The 20,623-nt window shown below is 45.0% G+C and overlaps 2 protein-coding genes across 4 annotated transcripts in view; one reads left to right on the top strand and one right to left on the bottom strand.

The window, feature by feature from the left end:
* Positions 1–7,174: 7,174 nt before the first annotated feature.
* On the top strand, positions 7,175–13,467 carry egln3 (egl-9 family hypoxia inducible factor 3). Its single transcript, XM_023951862.1, has 5 exons — positions 7,175–7,725; positions 10,109–10,228; positions 10,311–10,447; positions 11,690–11,763; positions 12,941–13,467. Exons 1-5 carry the CDS (start codon positions 7,363–7,365, stop codon positions 13,003–13,005), a joined length of 759 nt encoding a protein of 252 aa, XP_023807630.1. The 5' UTR covers positions 7,175–7,362; the 3' UTR covers positions 13,006–13,467.
* Positions 13,468–14,944: 1,477 nt separating this feature from the next.
* Positions 14,945–20,623, bottom strand: part of npas3 (neuronal PAS domain protein 3) — a 231,996-nt gene continuing 226,317 nt past the window's right edge. For all 3 annotated transcript variants that reach the window (XM_023951301.1, XM_023951302.1, XM_023951303.1), the window contains one exon: positions 14,945–20,142. In XM_023951301.1, coding sequence (XP_023807069.1) covers positions 18,599–20,142 — 1,544 coding nt within the window. In that variant the 3' untranslated portion in view covers positions 14,945–18,598. The remainder of the gene's footprint in view (positions 20,143–20,623) is intronic.

Below are 20,623 nucleotides of genomic sequence, written 5' to 3'. Positions count from 1 at the left end.
TGAAGAATTTTTTTTGTGTGTTCCTTTGTGCAGTAGTGGGTTAACTCCGGGTGCTCCGGCTTTCCCTAGATCAGGGGTCACCAACCTTTTTGCGACAGAGGGCCATTTCATGGCCACCGAGTCGTATGAAGGGCGCCACAGGACCTGTTTACTAAAAACTTCCTAAATAACATAACTGGATGGATAACTAATGTTATACTAACAACTGCTTCTTTAATATCACTTATAACACTATGTGAAGTGATTCAATAATATCAAAAATCAAATCAATAATACATAAATTGTTATGTACTATGTTACAAATAATTACTATATCAATAATTATTTTACACAATTATCAGTGATTTACGTGTCAATAAAAATCAGAAAAACAGGTTTAGACATCAAACATTTATGTTTATTTGCTCAAACATTTGAAAGTCAGGATAAACACCTGCTGGATGCAATGTAATTGATCATAAATGAACATTTTTAGGCCAAGGAAAAAAACTGACAACTAACTGAACAAGATCTTTCTGAACATTTAACATTTTGTGAAATATTTTTTGATAAATGTTGTTGATGTAAATAACAGAAAAATGGTATCTGTGATTCGTCTGCTCGTTTAGTGAGAGGTCTGGCACTGCATGCTGCTCACCAGTGCATTATAATCTGGTGAATAATTTGATACTGCAATTCTCAGTGAGTCTTGCAAATGTGCATCAGTCAGGCATGTTCTGTGTTTGTTCTTGATAAAATTCATGTTGGAAAAGGCTGATTCACAGAGATAGGTTGAACCAAAAAAGCAGGCTATTTTCATAGCTGCTGTGCACACACCACTATACTTCTCCTGGTCCACAAGGCACCAAAAGTTTGGTGCAGACTGATGAGCTTTGAGGAGGAGGTCATTCTGCAATGTTAAGATTTCCATCTCTACATCACCAGCGTTCAAAGTGAACAAAGCACTGAGCTGCTCAGCAGTGGATGTCACATCTACTTGCATGAAAGGATTTGTAACAAATGACACGCATGGTTCAAGCTGCTCAAAGTCACAAAACCTGTCTTCAAACTCCTGTCCTAGCCTGTTTATGACTTGGGAGTACTTTTTTACAGCTTCATTTAACGCTGCGGATGCAGAAACATTGTCATTTAATGCTGCCTGCACAGAGGGAAAATGCAGCATTTTTTTCTTCTGTAGCTGCGTGGAGAAAATGCTCAGCTTGGCTCTAAATGCGTTTACCGCACTGATCGTGTGAGCAACAGTCTTATCTTTACCTTGCAGTTCCCGGTTAAGATGGTTCAGATTCCCAGTCAAATCCGTTAAAAAGGCAAGGTCAAGTACCCACTCTGGGTCCTCCAGCAGAGATGTGTCTTCCCCCTTGGATTTCATGAACTCCTTGATTTCACCCAGAAGTGACAAAAAACGCTGAAGAATCCGTCCCCTGCTGAGCCATCTAATTTCGGTGTGTAAAAGTAAGTCACCATATTCTGCAGACAGCTCATCCATTAGCATCTTGAACATTCTGTGTTGTTTAGCTTTGGAGCGGATGCTGTTTATAATCTTTACAACAGGAGTCATCACGTGATCAAAGCCGGTCACTTTGGCACAAATCGCTTGTTGATGTATGATGCAGTGGTAGTGCAGAAACTTTGGAAAGTCTGGATCATTTTTGCATTGTGCAATGAAGCCCACATGCCGGCCTGTCATAGCTGGTGCCCCATCTGTTGTTACAGATACCAACTTTTGTACCGGCACCTTTTTCTCCACAAAAAAGTTTTTGACTGTGGTGTAAATGTCAACTCCCCGTGTTGTTGTCTTCAGTGGCAGAAGTGTCAGTAGTTCTTCCTTTGTAGAAAAATCCTCAAACACCATTCGGATAAATATCATTAGCTGAGCCGTGCTGGCGCTGTCTACCGACTCATCACATTGGACACTAAACCACCTGCAGGCAGCGAGATCCCGGTCCAGCTTCTCTGTTAAGTTCTCAGACAAAGATGTGACTCGTCTAGCAATTGTACTTGCTCCAAGCTGGACATCGGAGAGTGTAGAGATGACATCGGGAGCATATTTCTCATCTTTGAATATTGTGTTAGCGACAAGCATCATAGCTTCTTTTAACACCTCCCCATCTGAAAAAGGTTTCTTGTTTTTAATCAAAAAATGTGCAGCTCTAAACGAAGCTTCGGTTGCGTTGTGAGATTTTTTTGCTGGCCTCGTGAAAAAAGTCCTTTGCATGTCCAAAGCTGCCTTTAACCCACGGGCTTTTTCTGTCCGTAATGCGCTGCCGGGCGGGTAGTTAGCGTCAAAGTTTTTGTGGCAGGTTTTAAAGTGCCTCTCCACATTGTGCCGCATTGGTACAGCAATAGCTGTCCCACAAATAAGGCACAGACATTTATCATTAAATGATGTAGAAAAGAACTCTACCTCCCAATCATCTTGAAAATGGTATACTCTTTTTCTCTTTTCTGTCATTTTTTTGGCAGCAAGCAGGCTAACTCCTCATCATCACCTCACCCAGTTGGCCTGTCAGGAAAACCTTGAATGACCGCGAAAAAATGAGAACATGGCCGCGCACGAATGACGTTTGACTTAGAAAAAGGAGAGTTCAATATCAAATATTTCCATTAAATTTTTTCAGTTCCATATAACATATTTTAAAAATCTATATAATACAGAGCCTTAGATATATTTATTTTATGGGTAAAATAAATAAATAAAGCGATCCCACAAAATAATATTTCCCACGCGATAATTATGCGTTCCCACAAAATAGTATTCTGATATAAATGTATCCTGTTGTAATTGAATGCACCACAGGTACAGGGGCATTATGGGAAATGTGGGATGAGACGGATACTACATAGCATTTAGCTTTCGGATGTAAAGTGACTGCTAACAACAATTTTGATCGAAGACAAGTTACCTCAGCATGTCTTGAGTATTATTAATCCTATTCGCCCCTAAACTACAACATAACATAGTGCAGTCAGCTGCCCGAATGCCGGCATGACAACCAAACGAGCCCCGCGGCGGGCCGGGGCTCGTTTGCCGGCATGCTGGCATTCGGGCAGCTGGCTGTCCGTCTGCCGGCCAGCCAGCTGCGGTATCATCAGCAGCAAGCTCGGGCATCCTAAATCTTATGATATTTTTCTTATTTCCATTGAAACAATAAAAATAGATCATTCTTGTTTTTATTTTCCCCCTCTTAAACTAATGTGGGTCACGGAGACATGGAAGTAGCGTTAGAAAGCGACTTTAGCGGGAGAACGGAGACCGTACCGCAATGTGAATGAACACACACATGCAAGGTAGAGACACGATTACCAATGCTTTTTTAGAGCTTTTTAAGATAAATAAATCTGATATCTGAACATCATGTGTCTTCCATGAATTGTAACGAGACAAACAGAAATGTGGAAGGATCTGCTGTAAATCTCAGTATCTCGCACACATACGTATATATTGATTTGCAATAAGAGCATTGCTATTTCTGGAGCCTTCCCCGCGGGCGCCACAGAGGGTGCTCGGGGGCGCATGGGCGCCCGCGGGCACAGGGTTGGTGACCCCTGCCCTAGATGCTAAAAAAGACTTTTTTAAAAACTGATAATTATATTAATAATTAAAAATAAATTATAAAATATACAAATCGATTTTATTACTATGCAATAATAATAATACATTAATAATACTACATGAATAATACTTTTGAATGAATCGATCGATCGATCGATAGATAGATAGATAGATAGATATCAGTCACCAAATTGTACAGATAATGAAACAAACTAAAGCCTGGCTGTCCTGTAGGTTTTCTCCGAGTACTTCGGTTTCCCAACAGTAATTGTTAGCTATTGGCTAGTGACTGATAAATACCCCCTCCCTGAATCGCCACCATATCGTGGTGGAGGGGTTAGCGCACCCGAATGATCCCAGGAGCTTTTAGCTGGGTGGTGTTCCACCTCAAACTGGTCCTGGGAGATGGGCCAGACTAAGGGCGATTCAAACAAAAATCTTTTTCATTACTAGATCCACTTACTCCCTTCAATAAGAGTTACCAGTTCCCCAGCCTGGAGCCAGACTAGTTAGTTCTTGTCTGGTAGCTTTTAATTGCTCTGGGGAAGTGGACAGTGGGGCAGTGGACAGCAAGCATGTTGACCTGAAGGCCCCCCCCCCAAAGGAAATCCTCTGGTGGATTTGGTTGGTTGTTGGTGATAGATGTGGAGCAGGACGAGCGACGGTGGGAAATTGGCTTTATCCACCTTTGGTTAGATGCTTTACAGTGGATCACTGAATCGTCTGTCTTCATGAGTCCCCAGAGAAAACCTATCTTAACCCGGCTGCTTGTGAAGAAAACCTTCTGGATGCTTTCTGCACAGTGGAGTCTGTATTGGCACCTGACTGAAGATCCAGAGCAGAGTGTGAAGTTCTCGTGTTCTTCACAGCTTCATCAGGTCCAAAGCACCACAGGAACCTGCAGTGATGAGGATGTGGTAACTGAAGACCATTCGCTGCACAGGATAGGTTTGCTGCCAACAGTGAGGCTCTCCAGCTGAGAGACTCCATGATGATCCACTTTCCAGCAGAGGGAGCAGAGCCATGGCAGCTCCAGAATCCTGTTTTCTGTCCTCCAAGGACTGACACACAACGTTTCTTTTGAGTGCCACCCACAAAACCTTTTAGAGCTTGAGTCTCTCTTTTTCACAGTTTTTACATAAACATTTCAAGTACTACAATAGTTGAAAAGGCAAGAGATTAAAACAGGTTAACTAGTACATTTGGACTGGTATAGGTGCGAGATGCTGCTCAGTAGCATAAACGCAGTCGCCATAGATATATAGTGTAGCGACCTGGGGGTTAGCCCTGCCTTCAGCACCAAAGGCTCATGGGAAGTGGGGAGCTCAAGGGTGAAACCTTGAGTCAGAGGGTTGTGAACTTAAGTGATCCTCCATGCTGTTTGGCTGTTTGTGTGAGATGGAATTATAGCCTGTCTTATTGATTATTCCTCCCTAAGACTGGCCGGGGTCGTGCGGTGTATGGGGCATGGACAGCTCTCCCTTTAAGCCTCTTCATGAGCAGTTTGGCTTTTGCTACCCCGCTAAAGTGACGGTCCGGCCGGATCGTTACAATGTTAATGGGTTGGCCGTCACGTGACATATGACACGACACACATGCGCCATTACTATGCATTGAGTCTTGCCCGTCTTGCTGAGTGAAGTAGCGAGAGGGTCCAAACAGGCACGCAAAAAAATTGCAAAAGGGAACATTAAGAGGAACCACCTTGTAATAATGTTAGTAATCACATTTTCATGGAAAGAAATCAGGCGGGGAAGGGTGAAGTGGTCGCTAAAGTGGGAGCTAGCATGCTAGTTTGGGTCATCCATGTATATTTTTGTTTAGAAAGTGACTATCCGCATGTAATTTTCTAAATACCAGTGGCCAGTGTTGAACCTTTTTCTTGGCCACACAGACCCGGAAGAATGGTTAAAGTTAGGATTAAGTTTAGGGTTGGGGTTTAAAACACAAAATGGTGTTTATGTTGTTTATGATAGAACTACGGTGGCCGAGAGGTGCAAGACACGATTACATTTAAGATACAACAACAACAAATCCCAGTACAGATGAATAAATACTGAAACACAACACCAAATCACTCAACATAGTACTGTGTCCTGAAACACGAAAGCAATCCTGTTACAAATGACCAAATCCAAGAACCAGAGGTGGGGTACGAAAATTAATTAAATTACCAAAAAAATTTATATTTATAAATGCAATTTTAAAAATGTATAAATGTAATTATTGATGTAAATTTGAAATGTTTTGTTTGTTTTGTTTAACTGTGTTATTTTTAGTCAGTTTCTTTGTATTCACTTGTATCAACACTAATTCCACTTTGGGCGCGTGGTGAAGTACACGTTTTCTGTTCCTGTCAAAGCCACAGAGCGCGAGGGCTACATGCGGGTTATGGGGTAGCCAATGGCGTCTGCCCGCGCGGGCAGAGTGTTAAACGTTTCCGTGAAGGTGTAACCGTGTAACCCCGATTCTTGTCAGAGAAGCGGCGTTATATTACGCTCTTCTGCACAGATAAACTCTTTTTTTTTTTTTTTGTTCATTCTTGTAGAAGACACTAGTGTTTCTCTTTCACATGTTTACGTGACCAGACGCTGTGACCCAGCAACAAAGCGCCCAGCCCGCCTCCTGTTCTCTTGTTCCGCGGAACATCACATCCAGCACGTCCGCCGCGCGCTCCTCAGCGAAGCAGCGGCGGAAAAGCGGAGAGAGGGAGTGGGCTTTTCAAAATAAACCCAACCTCAGGTGCTGCTCAAAGTTTGAAATAAATCACTCAATTAGTGTTTCAATTTAAAATTCATGATTTATTACCGCATAGAGCTTTTTTAAATTATGAAAAACACCTTACTGCACTATTATACAAAAACGGAAAAGCCCAGGTAGTAAAAATGAAAAGAAAACAAAGAATTACACAAATGAATTGGTATTACAAAGAAAAATTGGAATTTAAGTTTTTTTTCAGCCTGGTTTCGATGGAGATTTCCTCTTCATGGTTTCCATGTGTCATTCTCAGTATACGAAAATACACCTAAAACATTTTTTTGAGTAGGCTACATGCGGATGCATGCTCGGAACAGCTTCAGTGGTCTGGACTGAAATGCACAATACTAGTAAAAAAAAACGGAAATGAAGTGGATTGTCAAAGCAGATTAATTGTAAAGAGTTACAAATAGGCGAAAAAAGACGGGAATACTATATAAAATAAGCTAAGTAAATATGGACTAAAAAAATCAAGTTGAAATAACTCATTTGTAAATATTTGATTTGCCTTTCAGCTAGCTGTTCCTTTTAGGATTTACCACAGAAAAGCCATTTCCACTATTTAATCTTGTTCATAAATATTTTTAATAAAAGTATTTGTAAATAAACAAATATTGGGATATTATTTTAAAGCGTTTTCTTTCATTTAAAAAGCTGACACAGACTCAGGTCTTTAGAGATCCAAGGATCAGAATAATAAGTCACGACACTGTCTTCCTTTCTAGCCCTAATCTTAAAAGTTAGATATCAGATTTTTTTTAACATAAATGTGATATTTTGCTGGTTTGAGGTTGAGTGTTGTTTGTGTTGAACAGATTCTGAGCTTGAGCGGTTTGTCGTCTTATTGTGAAAAGTCGTGGCGGAAGTGGTGTGAGCGCCGCATCGACGCGCGTCTGGAATAAGAGGAGCGGGGCTTCCCTCGGAGTTCAGACCGAAGCAGAAACTCCGCGGAAAGTCCAGTCTCGCTCTTGTTTTGGGTTTCCAACATTTACCGGACCTCCCGCCCCTCCGGTTCAGTCCTAACGGTTGTAAAGCCTGAAGCCCCCACCGCCATGCCCATCACCGAGCAGCTGTCCCACACCGACCTGGAGCGGCTGGCTTTGGACCGAGTGGTTCCGGCCCTGCTCACCCACGGCTTCTACTACGTGGACGGGCTCCTCGGGGAGGTGGCCGGGGCCGCCGTGCTGGACGAGGTGAAGGGAATGCACGGCTCTGGGGCGCTGCACGACGGCCGGCTCGCCGGCTCCGCCCCCGGGGTCCAGCGGCGGACCATCCGCGGCGACAAGATCGCCTGGGTGAGCGGGTCCGAGCGCGGCTGCGAGGCGATCGGCTTCCTGCTCAACCTCATCGACCGGCTGATCTCCGTGTGCGCCGGCCGGCTGGGGAACAACAAGGTGATCCGGGAACGGTCCCAGGTGAGAGACCGGGAACGGAGCCGGGACTGGAGCTGTAGTCACTTTAATCCCAGAGATGAGCTGCCATTAACTAAAGAATGAATTATTGCTTTAACAACTAATAAACATCATGTTTTAAATATAAAAATGACTTTAAAGTCCCACTCCTGACACCTTTGGTCTCTTAATTATGATGATGCTGTTTTTAGCCTACATCTAAAAACCTGTGTCATTTCTAGGACATAGTTTCTGCAGAGCGGCAGTAGTTCATTAGAAATTAGTCTCTGAGTTGTGGGCAGCACAGTTGGCAACCCCGCCGCTCTTCCCATTGCTGAGAGCTGTCTGTCTGCATGCTCTACATTAGAGCAGGATCCAGTTAGGATCCAGATTCCAGCTCAAGACCAGGAAAATAAAGACGATCACGGATCTATTTGTCTGCAGGTGGATGCATTGGAAATTAAGAAATGCCACATTGTCGCCACAAGAACACGTCTATAAGACCATTTTCATGGGTGTGGGTCTTTAAGATAATAATAAATGAAAGAAACAGAGACATCCAGCCTCTAAAGCTATAAACTATCATACAGGAATAGATGTTCGGGGCCAAATCAGCCTAAAGTCAGTCACTTTGAAGAATAAATAAAAAACAGTCTTAAACTCAAAAGTACACATAAAACTTAAGGAAATGTTGTCGATTTGAAATGTGAATTAAAAAAATTCTATATTCAGTCCTCAGTTTACAGTTTCAATTCAGAGTTTTTGTTTTCGGAGTCGATCTGAACTGTACGTGGGGGCGGGACTTTGAGCCCATAGGGTACTGTAACATGACTGACAGCGGGCGACTTGCTGGCGCCGCCTGTGTCCTCCGTCCTCTGATGTGGCTACCTAAAGTTCAGATCAATACCAGCAGATGCTACATGAAAAATGTTTATTTGTAACAACAGTCTTTATTTTTTTGAAGTTTCCATGTGCCGTTCAGAGTCTAAAACAGATGTTCAGTGTATTTTTTCTCTAATTTACAGTCTGGATTATCATGTATGTTAAGTCATTTCTGAATCAGAATATCTCTGCACCTCCTTCAAAACCTCAGAACCTCACAGACGCCGCTGTGGCTCATCAAGCCTCGGGAGAAGAACAAAAATAATCCAGATTAACGATGAAGAGGCCAGATTAAGGGTCATTCACTGCTGCTTTTCAGCTCCACACAAACCTAAACAGGCAGTGAATCAAAGGTTAAACTGAAACCTTAACTCAGTTTTTTATCAAACAACCAGGGAGCCCTTGGCAGAGGGGGGGTCAGGTGTGTGTTGGGCTCAAGGGCACTCTGGCAGTCACTCTGTGATCTGTTGTGAATGTTCAGGTGTTCTGTCGTTTATCCTGGTTTAGATTTAGTGATGATGAAGAGGAAGATGCAGAGCTCAGACTGAAGGCTCTCCAAATTTTCTGCATTGATGGGGGTTCGAATCCCAGCAGCTGTTGTGGTCTCACAGCTCATCCTCCTGACCTTGTCCGCGTCTGCGGCGTACAGACCACCAACCCCTCGGTTCAGCCGTTTCCACAGCAGAGGCGCTCCTCTGGCGGGGGTCCGTCCCCGGCGTTCCTTCGTTTGGGGCAAGGGGGGAGGGAGTCGGCCCGGCGGCCTGTGCCTCACGCTCCGCACGTAGCTCTGTCGTAAAACCGTCAGCAGATGGGAAACCCCCCCCCCCAGCAGCAGCCAGCCACGCTCTCCCACAATGCAGCAGTTCTGGGTCCCACCCCAGGAGCAGGAAGGGGAATAAAAACACCTCCAGGTGATTTATCCGTCTGCAGCCCCTCCAACCCCCACCCTGACACACTTATGTTTTTGTTTGTGCGTGCACGAGCACGTGCGCACATGCCTGAGCAAACGTGGAGCTTCCTGCTTCCTGCCAGGATGTGGATTTGGCGGCAGGTCAGCCCCCCCTCCCCCTTCCCCAGTTGACCCCCACATGTCATTCCTCACTCTGACAGTGAGGAAGAGGAGCTTATGATGGGATGTCTGTTGTGGATTCACATCAACTCCTTTTCATGACGACACAAACAACAACAACAAGTTTGTTTGATCAAAACAAATGTTGTCAAAAGTCATAAAAAGGATTAGAAATGAGACAAACCCGGCCGGATTCAGAGGTTTTGCTGTGAACCAGTTCTTGTGGCTCCACATGGGGGCGCTGTAGAGCAGCAGGACTGCTGGAATCCACAGCGGCTGAGTTGAAGTACTGATCCAAAGCTGGGAACAGTTGTGGTTCTGGAGGTTCCACTGGGACGGCAGCTGTCCGTGGGGTTTGAATTCTGAGCTTCCGTCACATCGTGAGGTGTTCTGCCGTCTGCTTGAACCCGGTCTCTGCTCTGACCCGTCCTCCTCTCGTGTGTTTCCGGTCCTTAGGCCATGGTGGCGTGTTACCCCGGAAACGGAGCCGGTTACGTCAAACATGTGGACAACCCGAACGGCGACGGACGCCGCCTCACCTGCATCTACTACCTGAACAAGAACTGGAACGTGAAGGTGAGCTGAGCTCTGCCTCTTTCGCAGACGGCGAGGAAGACGAGAAGACTTCATGCTGGGGGGCGGGGCTCTGTCCCTACAGGAGCACGGCGGCGTTCTCCGAATCTTTCCCGACGGGAAGGCATACGTGGCCGACATCAAGCCGCTGTTCGACCGGCTGCTGGTGTTCTGGTCCGACCGCAGGAACCCGCACGAGGTGCAGCCCTCCTTCTCCACCAGGTGAATGTCCGGCGCGTCGGTGCGATTCCCCACAGAAACCCCCCCAGTCTCCAGTTTCATGCTGCTGCCGCTGAACCCTCAAGCACCATTCCAGCGGATTCTGAAGTGCTGATGTGCAACACGTCCTGAGCAGGGCGCGTTCAAGCCACCACTTTCATTACAAAGTCTACGTAAACCAGCGTTTCACGCCTCCACATTCAGAACTCTAGTGAACACACACACGCTTTAAAGATCATTTGCAGGCTCTGACATTATCGAGCTTTAACCAATCAGGGACTTGGATTAGTTGGTGACGTTTGAATGGTGTCTCCCTTTAATTCATGGAAGAGCCAACCGTTTAAAAATAGATCCTGGAGGAGAATTAATGATTGCGGTTCCGGCGTTATTTTTTCACAATAAAGCTTTGTCTCTCACAGCTTTATTCTAAAAGTACTTTCAGAATAAAACCTTGTCTCTCACAGCTTTATTCTGAAAGTACTTTCAGAATAAAACTTTGTCTCTCACAGCTTTATTCGGAAATTACTTTCAGAATAAAACTTTGTCTCTCACAGCTTTATTTTGAAAGAATCACCTCAGCGATTCGCACCGCTTTGACCCATCCAGTCTCTTCTGGTGTTTAAAATCCCACATGCTGCACATGCGTTCTTGACACGTCTGGTGGGAATTTACCCTCTCAGTAGTGAAGTGCTTGTGGAATCAACATAAATCCGCTGATTCTAGGCGGAGAAAAGCGGCTTGGCGCCGTTTTGTGGTTGTCTCTCTGCATTCTAGACGTCTTCTTCCACTTTCGGCTTCTCCCATCAGGGGTCGCCACAGCGAACGAGTCGCATGGTAGATTTGGCAATGTTTTACGCCGGATGCCCTTCCTGACACAACCTTCTCAAACCGGGCTTGGAACCGGCAGAGGTAGAGAAGGGAACAGGGAGCAGCCCGGAGTCGAACCCGGGTTTCACGGACGGAAGGCGCCGCAAACCAGCACGAGCTAAACTGGCATTCTAGACGTCTGACGCTGAGGAAAAGCATCCATGTCGCTCAGCTGATTCATGGTGATCGCATTAACTGTCGAGAATTTACGGGATGTAGCAATGTGCCATTTAGGTGTCGTGTTTGGTGAAATTGGTCTTACGTTGCATAGAAGACTGTAAAATCCTGCAGATTTACAGCCCGGGATCGACGTTTTTGATCGGCTTCCATTTGTTTGTGCGTACAAAGACGAAGGCTCACCTTTGGTTCTGCTTTCAGGTACGCCATCACAGTTTGGTACTTTGACTCCGAGGAGCGAGCCGAGGCCAAGAGGCGCTTCCAGAAAGTGACGGGTGAGTCTGTGTGACGAAGGCTTACACAGCAGAAACACAATCTGACCCACAATGCCCTGCAGTCACATCAGGGTCTGCAGCCTTCAGCCTTAACCCTTGTGCTATCTTAGATGACCCCACCCTTACATTGACGCGTTATTCCTACCATGACAAAGGTGGATAAAGGTGGAAAGATTTCATGTAATCCATGGACACCAGTGAAGATCACAAATCATTGAAGAAAAAAGGTTCAGAGCACTGTCTAGTGCAGGGGTGGGCAATTCCAGGCCTCGAGGGCCGGTGTGTCTGCATGATTTCCAGATAGTCTTGCCCTACTCATGGCTGATTACCTGGTTCAGGTGTGTCCAGCCAATTAGAACATGCCAGAGCAGGGTATGCTGGCAAACATGCAGGAATGCGGCCCTCAGTGCCCACCTCTGTTCTAGTGGATCTAGATGACCCAACTCCCAATGTTAAAGTGCCTATGATAGCACAAGGGTTACAAAAGCCTTGAGGTACTGACTAAAGCCCAACAAAACCCAGAAAGACCCTCTGCACTTTATACAAAAATACACTTTTTTTAAGTTTTTGTGGCCACTTAACCATTCATTAATAAAATGTTTCTTTATATTTATATAACAACATATAAGTTCCTTTCAAAATAAAATGCATCCCGTGTCAATACGATCTTCCTGCTGCAGGAGTTTTGCTGAAATTAAAATAAAAAAGTCAAACTTGATCATTTCCATCATAACTCTGGTGCACCATCGTCCTTTTTCTCTTTTTACTATTGAATAGAAACAACAGTGTTGTAGAATCTAATTTTAATTAAAAATCTATGCATATTAATGCAAATGTAACTTGCAGCTAAACAGAAACTAGACTAGATCAGAATATGTGCTTTAAGCTTTTTCTAATACCAGTAGATTAAACCTTTTAAAATGATTTTTGCTCATTTATCTGACACTTGAACAACTAAAATTAATAAAATGAACTAAAAGAAGTTGATTTAAATCATCGATATATTTCTTCAAGCCCAAAGAGCCACAGTGGGGGCTCCAGTTGTGGACCCCTAGTCTTCTCTGGGTTCAGCATTTAGCTGCAAATGAGACAAACCTGGATCCCTGGCTGAGTCGGCACATTTCAGTAGAATTCGCTGTAGATATTTTTTAAAGTCCGGGTTTCTTCTGTGTTTCAGCGAACACACACAGCCGGACTGCAGCCCCCCCTGACTGTGAGAAGACACTGCCACCTGGTGTTTGAGATGGGGAACAGCGTCAACTCCTGGCTCTTGATCTTCCCACGCAGACGTGGGCTGGTGTTTCCCCGACTCAGGACGGGATTTCTGCTGTGTCGTGATCCTGGACAGTGACCCACCTGAAGACTGCCCCGTTCTGACGGGGGTGGGAGGGGTCCTGAGAGGTTTGCGCAGAGACGATGCTTTCAGGCCTCAGCGTTCTGCAGAAGGCCGGCGCCGGCACACGGTGCCGTTCACTGAAGGCACGGATGAATGAGACTTGAACTTGGAGCTCCTGAAGTGCAGACTCCGCCTCCACCCAGAAGCCGTTCATGAAAGCTTCCCTTCGTGGTCAGACGGGGACGTGGACTCACAGTCTGCTTGTTTACACACACTGATGGATTCAAGTGTGATGGAAATGTTGTTTGTAGTAAGAAAGCCTTTTTTCTGAATTTAAGGTCATTAAAAATATCTATAACTTCAGCTTCCATTACTTCTCATTCTCCTTTTTGGGTGGAGGGGAACAGTTATAAATCAGCAGTTTCAAAGCAACAGAAAAATGCTCTGATGGAAGGTTTTGAAGAAATACCACATGCTGACAATTGATCAATTAGCAGCAGAATGGAGGAACAGCCCACTGCCGCCTTTACTGGGTGCGAGGAAAGCTTTATTTGTTGTACAGAAAGGTATAGATGATCTTTGGCTCTGGGACAATGATGTCTTCTGTGTGTGGGATCAGCTTAGGCCATAGATGAATAAACCGCCAGACTAACCCAGAAATGGTGTTCTTGATGTTTAGGACATGTTTAACCCTTGTGCTATCCTAGGCACTTTAACATTGGGAGTTGGGTCATCTAGACCCACTAGACAGTGGTCTGAACCTTTTTTCTTCAATGATTTGTGATCTTCACTGGTGTCCATGGATTACATGAAATCTTTCCACCTTTATCCACCTTTGTCATGGTAGGGAGAACACGTCAATGTAAGGGTGGGGGTCATCTAAGATAGAACAAGGGATAAAGGTGTGTAGACATCAGCTTTTAGACGTTTAAATTGAGCTCCGCTTTCATTGGAGTCGTCGCAGTCAACGATGACAGAAATGATTGTGTGAATGAACTGGAGAAAACGCTAAGAAGATACTTTCTGAACAGTAAATAGAAGTAAAAAAAATTATCTTCCCACTTTCTTTAAAACTATTAATTAAATTCTATTTGACAACTATCATATTTAATTCAGGGTGTCATTAACTGTACGGATATTTGTGGGGAGGAGGAATAATATTGTCAAGAAAATAGCATCATTTTGTTTGTTCATGAATTCATATGGATTTCACATCCATTTTTATTCTTTTATTTATTTCTGCAATTGTTTGAAGTAAACCAAAACCAGAAATCGATGTTTTTCAGATCAATAATAATAAATCCTGAAGTCAAAGATGTTTTGTTTTTAGCCTTTTTAAGTGTAATTTGGTGAATCCTTACGTTTTTAATGTTTGCTTTGTGCTTATTAGCTCTTGTTTATTAGCATTTGCATTCTTTCAAAATGTTTCCATGGGGGTGTCTGCAATGGGGGGGTTGTTTGGGCTGGCCGATGCTACAGATTGTTCTCCTGGGACGTTGTTCTCCAAGGGCTGTTTTTGGGGGAGTTGAGAAGATTTATTCTATTTTTTTGCAGCATAACCTCTTGACGACCTGAATCATTTCCAGCTAAAAAAAAAAGCGCTTCTGTTTTTGCGTTCATGTAGATTCTAAATGGAGGTCATTTTGGAGCCAAAAGAGTCTGATGATAGGTATTTGCACCAGTAAGCTTCAAGGAGCTCCGTAAAGGAAGGGTCTGAGTTCCGGTGAGGCTGGGGGCAGCGGGCAGCCGGTGGCGGCGTGCGCAGACTCGCAGCAGCATCAGCAGCAGTGTGTGGAGAGTGGAAGGGATGGTTGGAGGTGTCAAACAAAAGGAATGATGCTGTAACACATTTGAGAGATCTTTTTATTATGAATATGGCCCCTAGAGGATGGTAAAACTGGGTTACAGAAAACCAATGTGTGAAATGCTCCTCTGAATGGATGAGAACCCAGGAAGAAAATGACGAGTGCACACTTTAGGACCTGCAGTGTTAGTTATGGTAACAGAAAGGTGGCTCTTAGAAAAACAAACAAAATCAGGCACTCAAAGTTACACATAAGTTGGTTTTAGGTGTTTTTTCATATTTGTTCCCTGGCGGAAATCAACCCCCCCCCTTCAAAAAAAATAGAAATGTACCATTGGGGTTTATTTCTTTTTTTATGTTTTAATTTGTTTGGATTTAGAATTATATAACACTGTTAACATTGACAACAAGAGATTCCCTCTCTGCTGTATTTCAGCTACTCGGCACCAAGTTCCTCATAAAAGAATCTGTTTAATTGTACAAGAAGTTGTTAAAAACACAGACACAGTTTCTTCACAGTTAAATGAAGTGATTTTCCATATTTGCAGGTCTTCAACAGTATGCAGTTCACAGCAGCTGTGATTCCAAAACCACCAGCAAGATGGTCATTTCTGACACAAAACATAGAAAGAAAGAAAAAAGAACCACTGGAACAGCTGGAAGAGGCTGTTTGGCTTGACTTACATGTGGGTGTATTTCCTGGTTTTTTTTCATGAACCCCCCCCTCACCGCCCCTGCTCTGAGTTTGTGCCCTGACTTCGCCATAGAGCAGGTAGAAAACGCAAAAATGTGAAACGCTCCAGAATGGCGGGAATTAACATTCAAGCTGTGATTCAGGAACCCCCCCCACCCCACCCTTCTTTTTTTTTTTTTAAGCTCTTTTTGTTAAAAATCTCAAAACAACACATCGATTCTTGACATAAAGCACAGGTACAGACACTTCCTGATGTGGGGGGGCTGCTGTCACACAAAAAACATTATTATTACTCCAAAAGCCCCCCCCCCCCCCGTTTGTTCCCCTCGGATACAGACTGTAACAAAACAAACAAACAAACAAGGTTACTGCATAAATAAAAAGTGACCAAAAAACAAAAGAGGGATGAAACACATCGGACAAAACATGCAGTTTAGTTCTCCAAAACACCTATAAAAATAGATTTATATTGAGAAATACTTTTTCTCCTTTAAGTTTCTTTAGAAATCCTTAAAATCCTTCTAAATTAGGTTTCCAGAAAGACCACGTTTTTTTTCTTCTTCCTTGAACACATTTTTTTTAACACCTTTTCTTGTTTTTGTGTTGTTGTTTTTTTTGTTTCAGAGAAATTTGCACTGAAAGTCAACAAGTTTTGGTGGAAACCACTGAAATACACCCAATGCACAGGAGAAACCCCAAGGAACTCTGGGATTCACAGACTACATGTACAATAATTCATTTCTCCGTAGATTCCTTTAAAACTTCACTGGACGCTTTCGAGTCCCAGAATTCCTCAGAGGCAGAAAACATGGCTCCGTAAACCTTTGAGCTAGTAGTTCATCATTTTTTTTTTCATCTCTGAGAAAGAAGACGGCGAGATAAGAGTTGTCAGTAAGACCACACGACAGCAAAAAGCAACAGTGACCGAACCAAAAGAAGCGGTTTACAATGACAAAAGAGGAAGCAGAGCCAAAGAAGAGGCGGACTTTGCTGCTTTTTTGTTCTGTTCTTGCAGAAAGGCCACCAAACACGAAACTCCACGACCTCCACTGGTTTCACTAAGACGGCAGAGAGAGAGGGGACGGGAGGCCAGACACGGGGTCAAAGGGCGGCGGTTTTTCTGGGGATGCCGGTCATCCTCAAAGCCCCACCCCTTCCCTCTCCGCCCCCCACACGAGAGATAGAGCACAGAGAAGACAAGGGACAAAAACGGCTACAGTAGCTCAGTATATACTGCATATAGTAAACACACACGGAGAAGTCGCCATGAAAGACTTTTTGACACTTAACACATTGGTAACACTTTTTACGACTTAATCACACAAGAAGAAAGGCATGATGGGAAAGGTAGGGCTGTCAGCTTAGAAACGAGTGGCTGCGATAGCTTAATACCATTAATTATTCATCTTTTTACCAAAATATCAAAGAAAAAAATTACAATTGAGTGAGAATCACAGTGTTTTTAAAACACCAAACGTGTGAGATTAGCATTTCTTCTTTTTTCTCTTTTTGGTTAGAAACAGAGGCGGGAAAAGTAAAAAGACAAAACAGAAGGACAACCACAGAAAACAGGGACTTTTGTTCCCCCCAGAAAGCAAAGTTAAGAAATAGTCTTTCCTTGAAGTCATTGATTGATTGTTTGAAAGGTTGATTGAAAATGCGTGTCTTTATTACAATCTCTTCGTTGATATGTGTTGGTTTTATCACAGGGTCTGGCGATGAGATGGAAGAGAGCGGATCGTCGAAAAAAGAGTTTTGCAGAGGTTAGTCTGGTTGAAGAGGAAGAAGAGGAGAAGAAAAACCGGGAAGAACACGGTCGTGCCGCAAAAACCAAAAAAACAGGAGCCGGTCGAGGTTTTCAACATTCAAGTTAGCAGTGCCTCCGATTTTGGAAGAATCGGAGCGCCAATGGGTGAGTTGGAAGAAAAACCAACAAACAGGAAGAGGAAAAAGTAGTAAGAAAAACTTTTGTATTTTCACCGTTTCTTGTGGATCAAATCAGACTTTTAGAGTGAAATGTGAAGAGACTTTAAGGTCATCTCCAAAATCAGAGGCTCTAATGTTCTTACAGACCAAACAAACAAAAGAGGAAAGGTAAGATAGCTTCTCTTCCCGCTAAGAACAACGACCGTTCTGTATGGGCGGTCAGTGCGCAGCGCCCGCTTCAGCCAGCTGAATGTGGGTCACTGGACAGTCACTAGCACCACAGGTCGGACAGAAAGGTTGGCTCAGAGATTAAAGGTTCAGAAACCCGGCTAGAAGGACGACACAGATGGAGAGGAGCTGATGCCCTGGCTCAAAGCCCTCAGGTGAGGAGGAGGAGGGAACTGAACATTCAAGAGTTCACAGGTGGCCCAGCTCAGAGCTACGACGGCCCAAGTAAAATCTGACATTATTTAGAAAAGAGGAAGAAACAAAATCTCTTTTTCTAATCTGCTAACTAAGAATACATTCTCCAAACCCTATTTTTAAATGCTTGCCTCTGAGACCTTTGTGGAAATAAAAGCTCCTTCTGGACGTAAAAACTTTCTCTCCAAGCCTCGATTGCATCAAGACTCCTGAGGAGGAGTAGCTTATATTTTTCTCTCACCCCCCTCCCTCCACCTCCTCTCTATTAAATACATACAATCTGCAGTTTCATAGAGATGGAACAGAGACAGTAAAAATGATCCCGTTTAGGCTCCATTATGAACTCTATGAAAGAATAAAGTCTGTTTTTCTTCGTCTCTCTGAGAGAAAAAGGTTCATCTGCAGAAGTGAAAGTAGAAGACTGGAAGAGTGAAGGATGACCAAGAAAATAGTTAGAAAAGGCGTCAAGTTCCTCCCGTCTATCAAACGCGCTCAAATTCAAAGTGCTAGAGTACCTCTGTGGACCTGTGTGGTCCCTGCTCTCCACAGTGCTGCACCGTGTCGGACATTTTTCCGGAACTTCACAAACGACAGGTCTTTGACACAGCTGTTGATTCTGGAAACACAGTAGTGCGGTCTGGGGCGTTTTGGGTTAATCCTCCTTCCTCTCCAGGGCTGTTTGTGTTGTGTGGATCCCGTTGCTGTAGACCGGGAATGGCAGCGTGGAGAAAAGGCCCTCTGCTGTGGTGAAAACGTTGGCTGTCGTCGGCACCTGGCCCCCCAGGGAGCCGTTACCCGTGGGCGGCGGGGAGCCCACAAACGGGCCGGTGGCGGCGGCGGCGGCAGACATGTTGAGCCTGTGGACGTGGTGGTACAGCATCTCCATCGGCGTCTTGGGATCCAGGCCAAATCCTGGGCCGTCCACAAAGTTCATGGTGGCGTTGGGGAGCAGGTTGCTCTGTGCCATGGCCAGCGTGACGTCCGCAGGGGCGTACCTGATGGTGCCGGTGGTGTAGACACGTGAGGCTGCGGTGCTGGTGGAGTCCAGAGTCCCTGAGACCCGGTGAACCAGTGGAAGGACCATGTTACCGGCCTGCAAACGCTGCAGCGCTTCAAGGTCCCCAGAATACACCAGGGAGGACGAAGAGCTGGACGAGGAGGAAGAGGAGGACGAGGTGGTGGGAGTGGCTTGTAGTTTGTCCCTAGGGGATGCAGACAGGGGTGGGGACAGGGGGTCAGCGGAGGACGTGTTTGAGGGAGGAGCCAAACTTGTTGCGCTGGAGGAGGAGGAAGGAGCGGAGTTTCCGTTGAAGGGAGGCTTCCTGCCCCCTGCTCCCTCGGCTCCAGGGGGGGTCAGCACAGACTCCGGAATGACCACCTGTAGATCGCCGCCCTGCGATGGGGGGAAGCTCTCGTGACCCCCCGGGGTTGGTTTGGAGGTCATGCTGTACGGGGCCTCGTTCCTGGAGATCTCTCGGTTGGGGGGGTAGTTCCAGATGCTGCTGTCGTTGTCGAAGTTGATGGGCTCCACCATCTCCGTCTTGATCTTCAGGACAGATGCTGCTGCACTCTTGGGGGAGCCTCCGGAGGTCAGAAGGTGAGGAGGGGTGATGGACGCGGCCCCTGAGGAGTTAACCTGCGACGGGGCCTCCCCCGCCGTTACGGGGCTGGGGGGCGCCGTGGACAGTCGGAGCCTCCTGCTTCTGGATCCGTCCCATTTTTGAACTTTTCTCCTCTTTCGACAGTTCTGGATGCCAGCATTGTTGCAGTCTTGCCCCTCCCCACCCTCTGCTTCGTCTTCGTCCTCCTCCTCCTCCGATGAGGAGGTTAGAGAGTTGTGCAGTTGTGCTTCTTCTCCTTCTCCATAATGCTCCACTTTAATAGGAAGCGCCCCTAAGTTGTCTAGTCCACTGATGGCACTCAGTCCTTCCAGGCTTCCCAGCCGGGCTAACCGTTCGAGCCCGGGCCCCGTCCCGCCTCCCGCTCTTATTGCTTGGTCGTGCTCCTGCTCGCCGTCAGACGCTTCCAGGCTGTCGTCGCTCTCCTGGCTCTCGGGGTTGCTGGAGCTGTCCTCCTCGTGCCGCTTCATCTCCTGCTGGGAGGAGGACTGATGCTGCCGCTTGCCGTCCAACTCGGGCTCGGCGTCTCCTTCAGGGTGCTGGATCGACTTCTCCTCAGGTTTTGTGTTTTCGCTGTCTGTGAAGAGAAGAGCTCACATTTAGGAAAAAAAAGGGACAACTGATCCTGGAATGAGGATAAATCTAAACCCACATCTGATGCTTTTCTAAAGATATCTGACTCTGAAAGGCCAACTACTAACTTTGCCTCACCAACACTGGGCAAAATTGGAAAGACTTACAATAAGGGAATCTATAAAGGCCTCTTAGTGTGTATAAAAACTTCAATTTTACTTTAAAAAAACATTTTTAAAGCTACAAGTATATAAAAACAGAAACACGACAACTTCAGTTTGCTGTTATTTTGAGTATCCTTTTCAGTCTTTTCTCTTTAAAGCTCAAACCCATGAACTAAGGTACTTACTGTCTATCATTTCACATTAATAATAGTAAAACAAAGTTTAGAAACATGTATGTGGACACAAATGTAACTCCTTGTGGACGACTCACACAACTCTCAATGATGGGTGAAATGACTTTGATAAATTTAGCCTAAAGTT

The sequence above is a fragment of the Oryzias latipes genome, chromosome 22 (genome assembly GCF_002234675.1).
Source record: "Oryzias latipes chromosome 22, ASM223467v1".
NCBI classification, from domain to species: Eukaryota; Metazoa; Chordata; class Actinopteri; order Beloniformes; family Adrianichthyidae; genus Oryzias; species Oryzias latipes.
The sequence above is the reverse complement of the archived record's forward strand: the minus strand, read 5'-3'. Positions and strand labels throughout refer to the sequence as shown.

Bases quoted from the DNA above. Each gene is read 5' to 3' on its own strand.
- egln3 (XM_023951862.1), top strand. From the start codon at position 7,363: ATGCCCATCACCGAGCAGCTGTCCCACACCGACCTGGAGCGGCTGGCT. The intron at 10,229-10,310 runs GTGAGCTGAGCT...CTGTCCCTACAG, and splicing joins ACAAGAACTGGAACGTGAAG to GAGCACGGCGGCGTTCTCCG. The intron at 10,448-11,689 runs GTGAATGTCCGG...TTCTGCTTTCAG, and splicing joins CAGCCCTCCTTCTCCACCAG to GTACGCCATCACAGTTTGGT.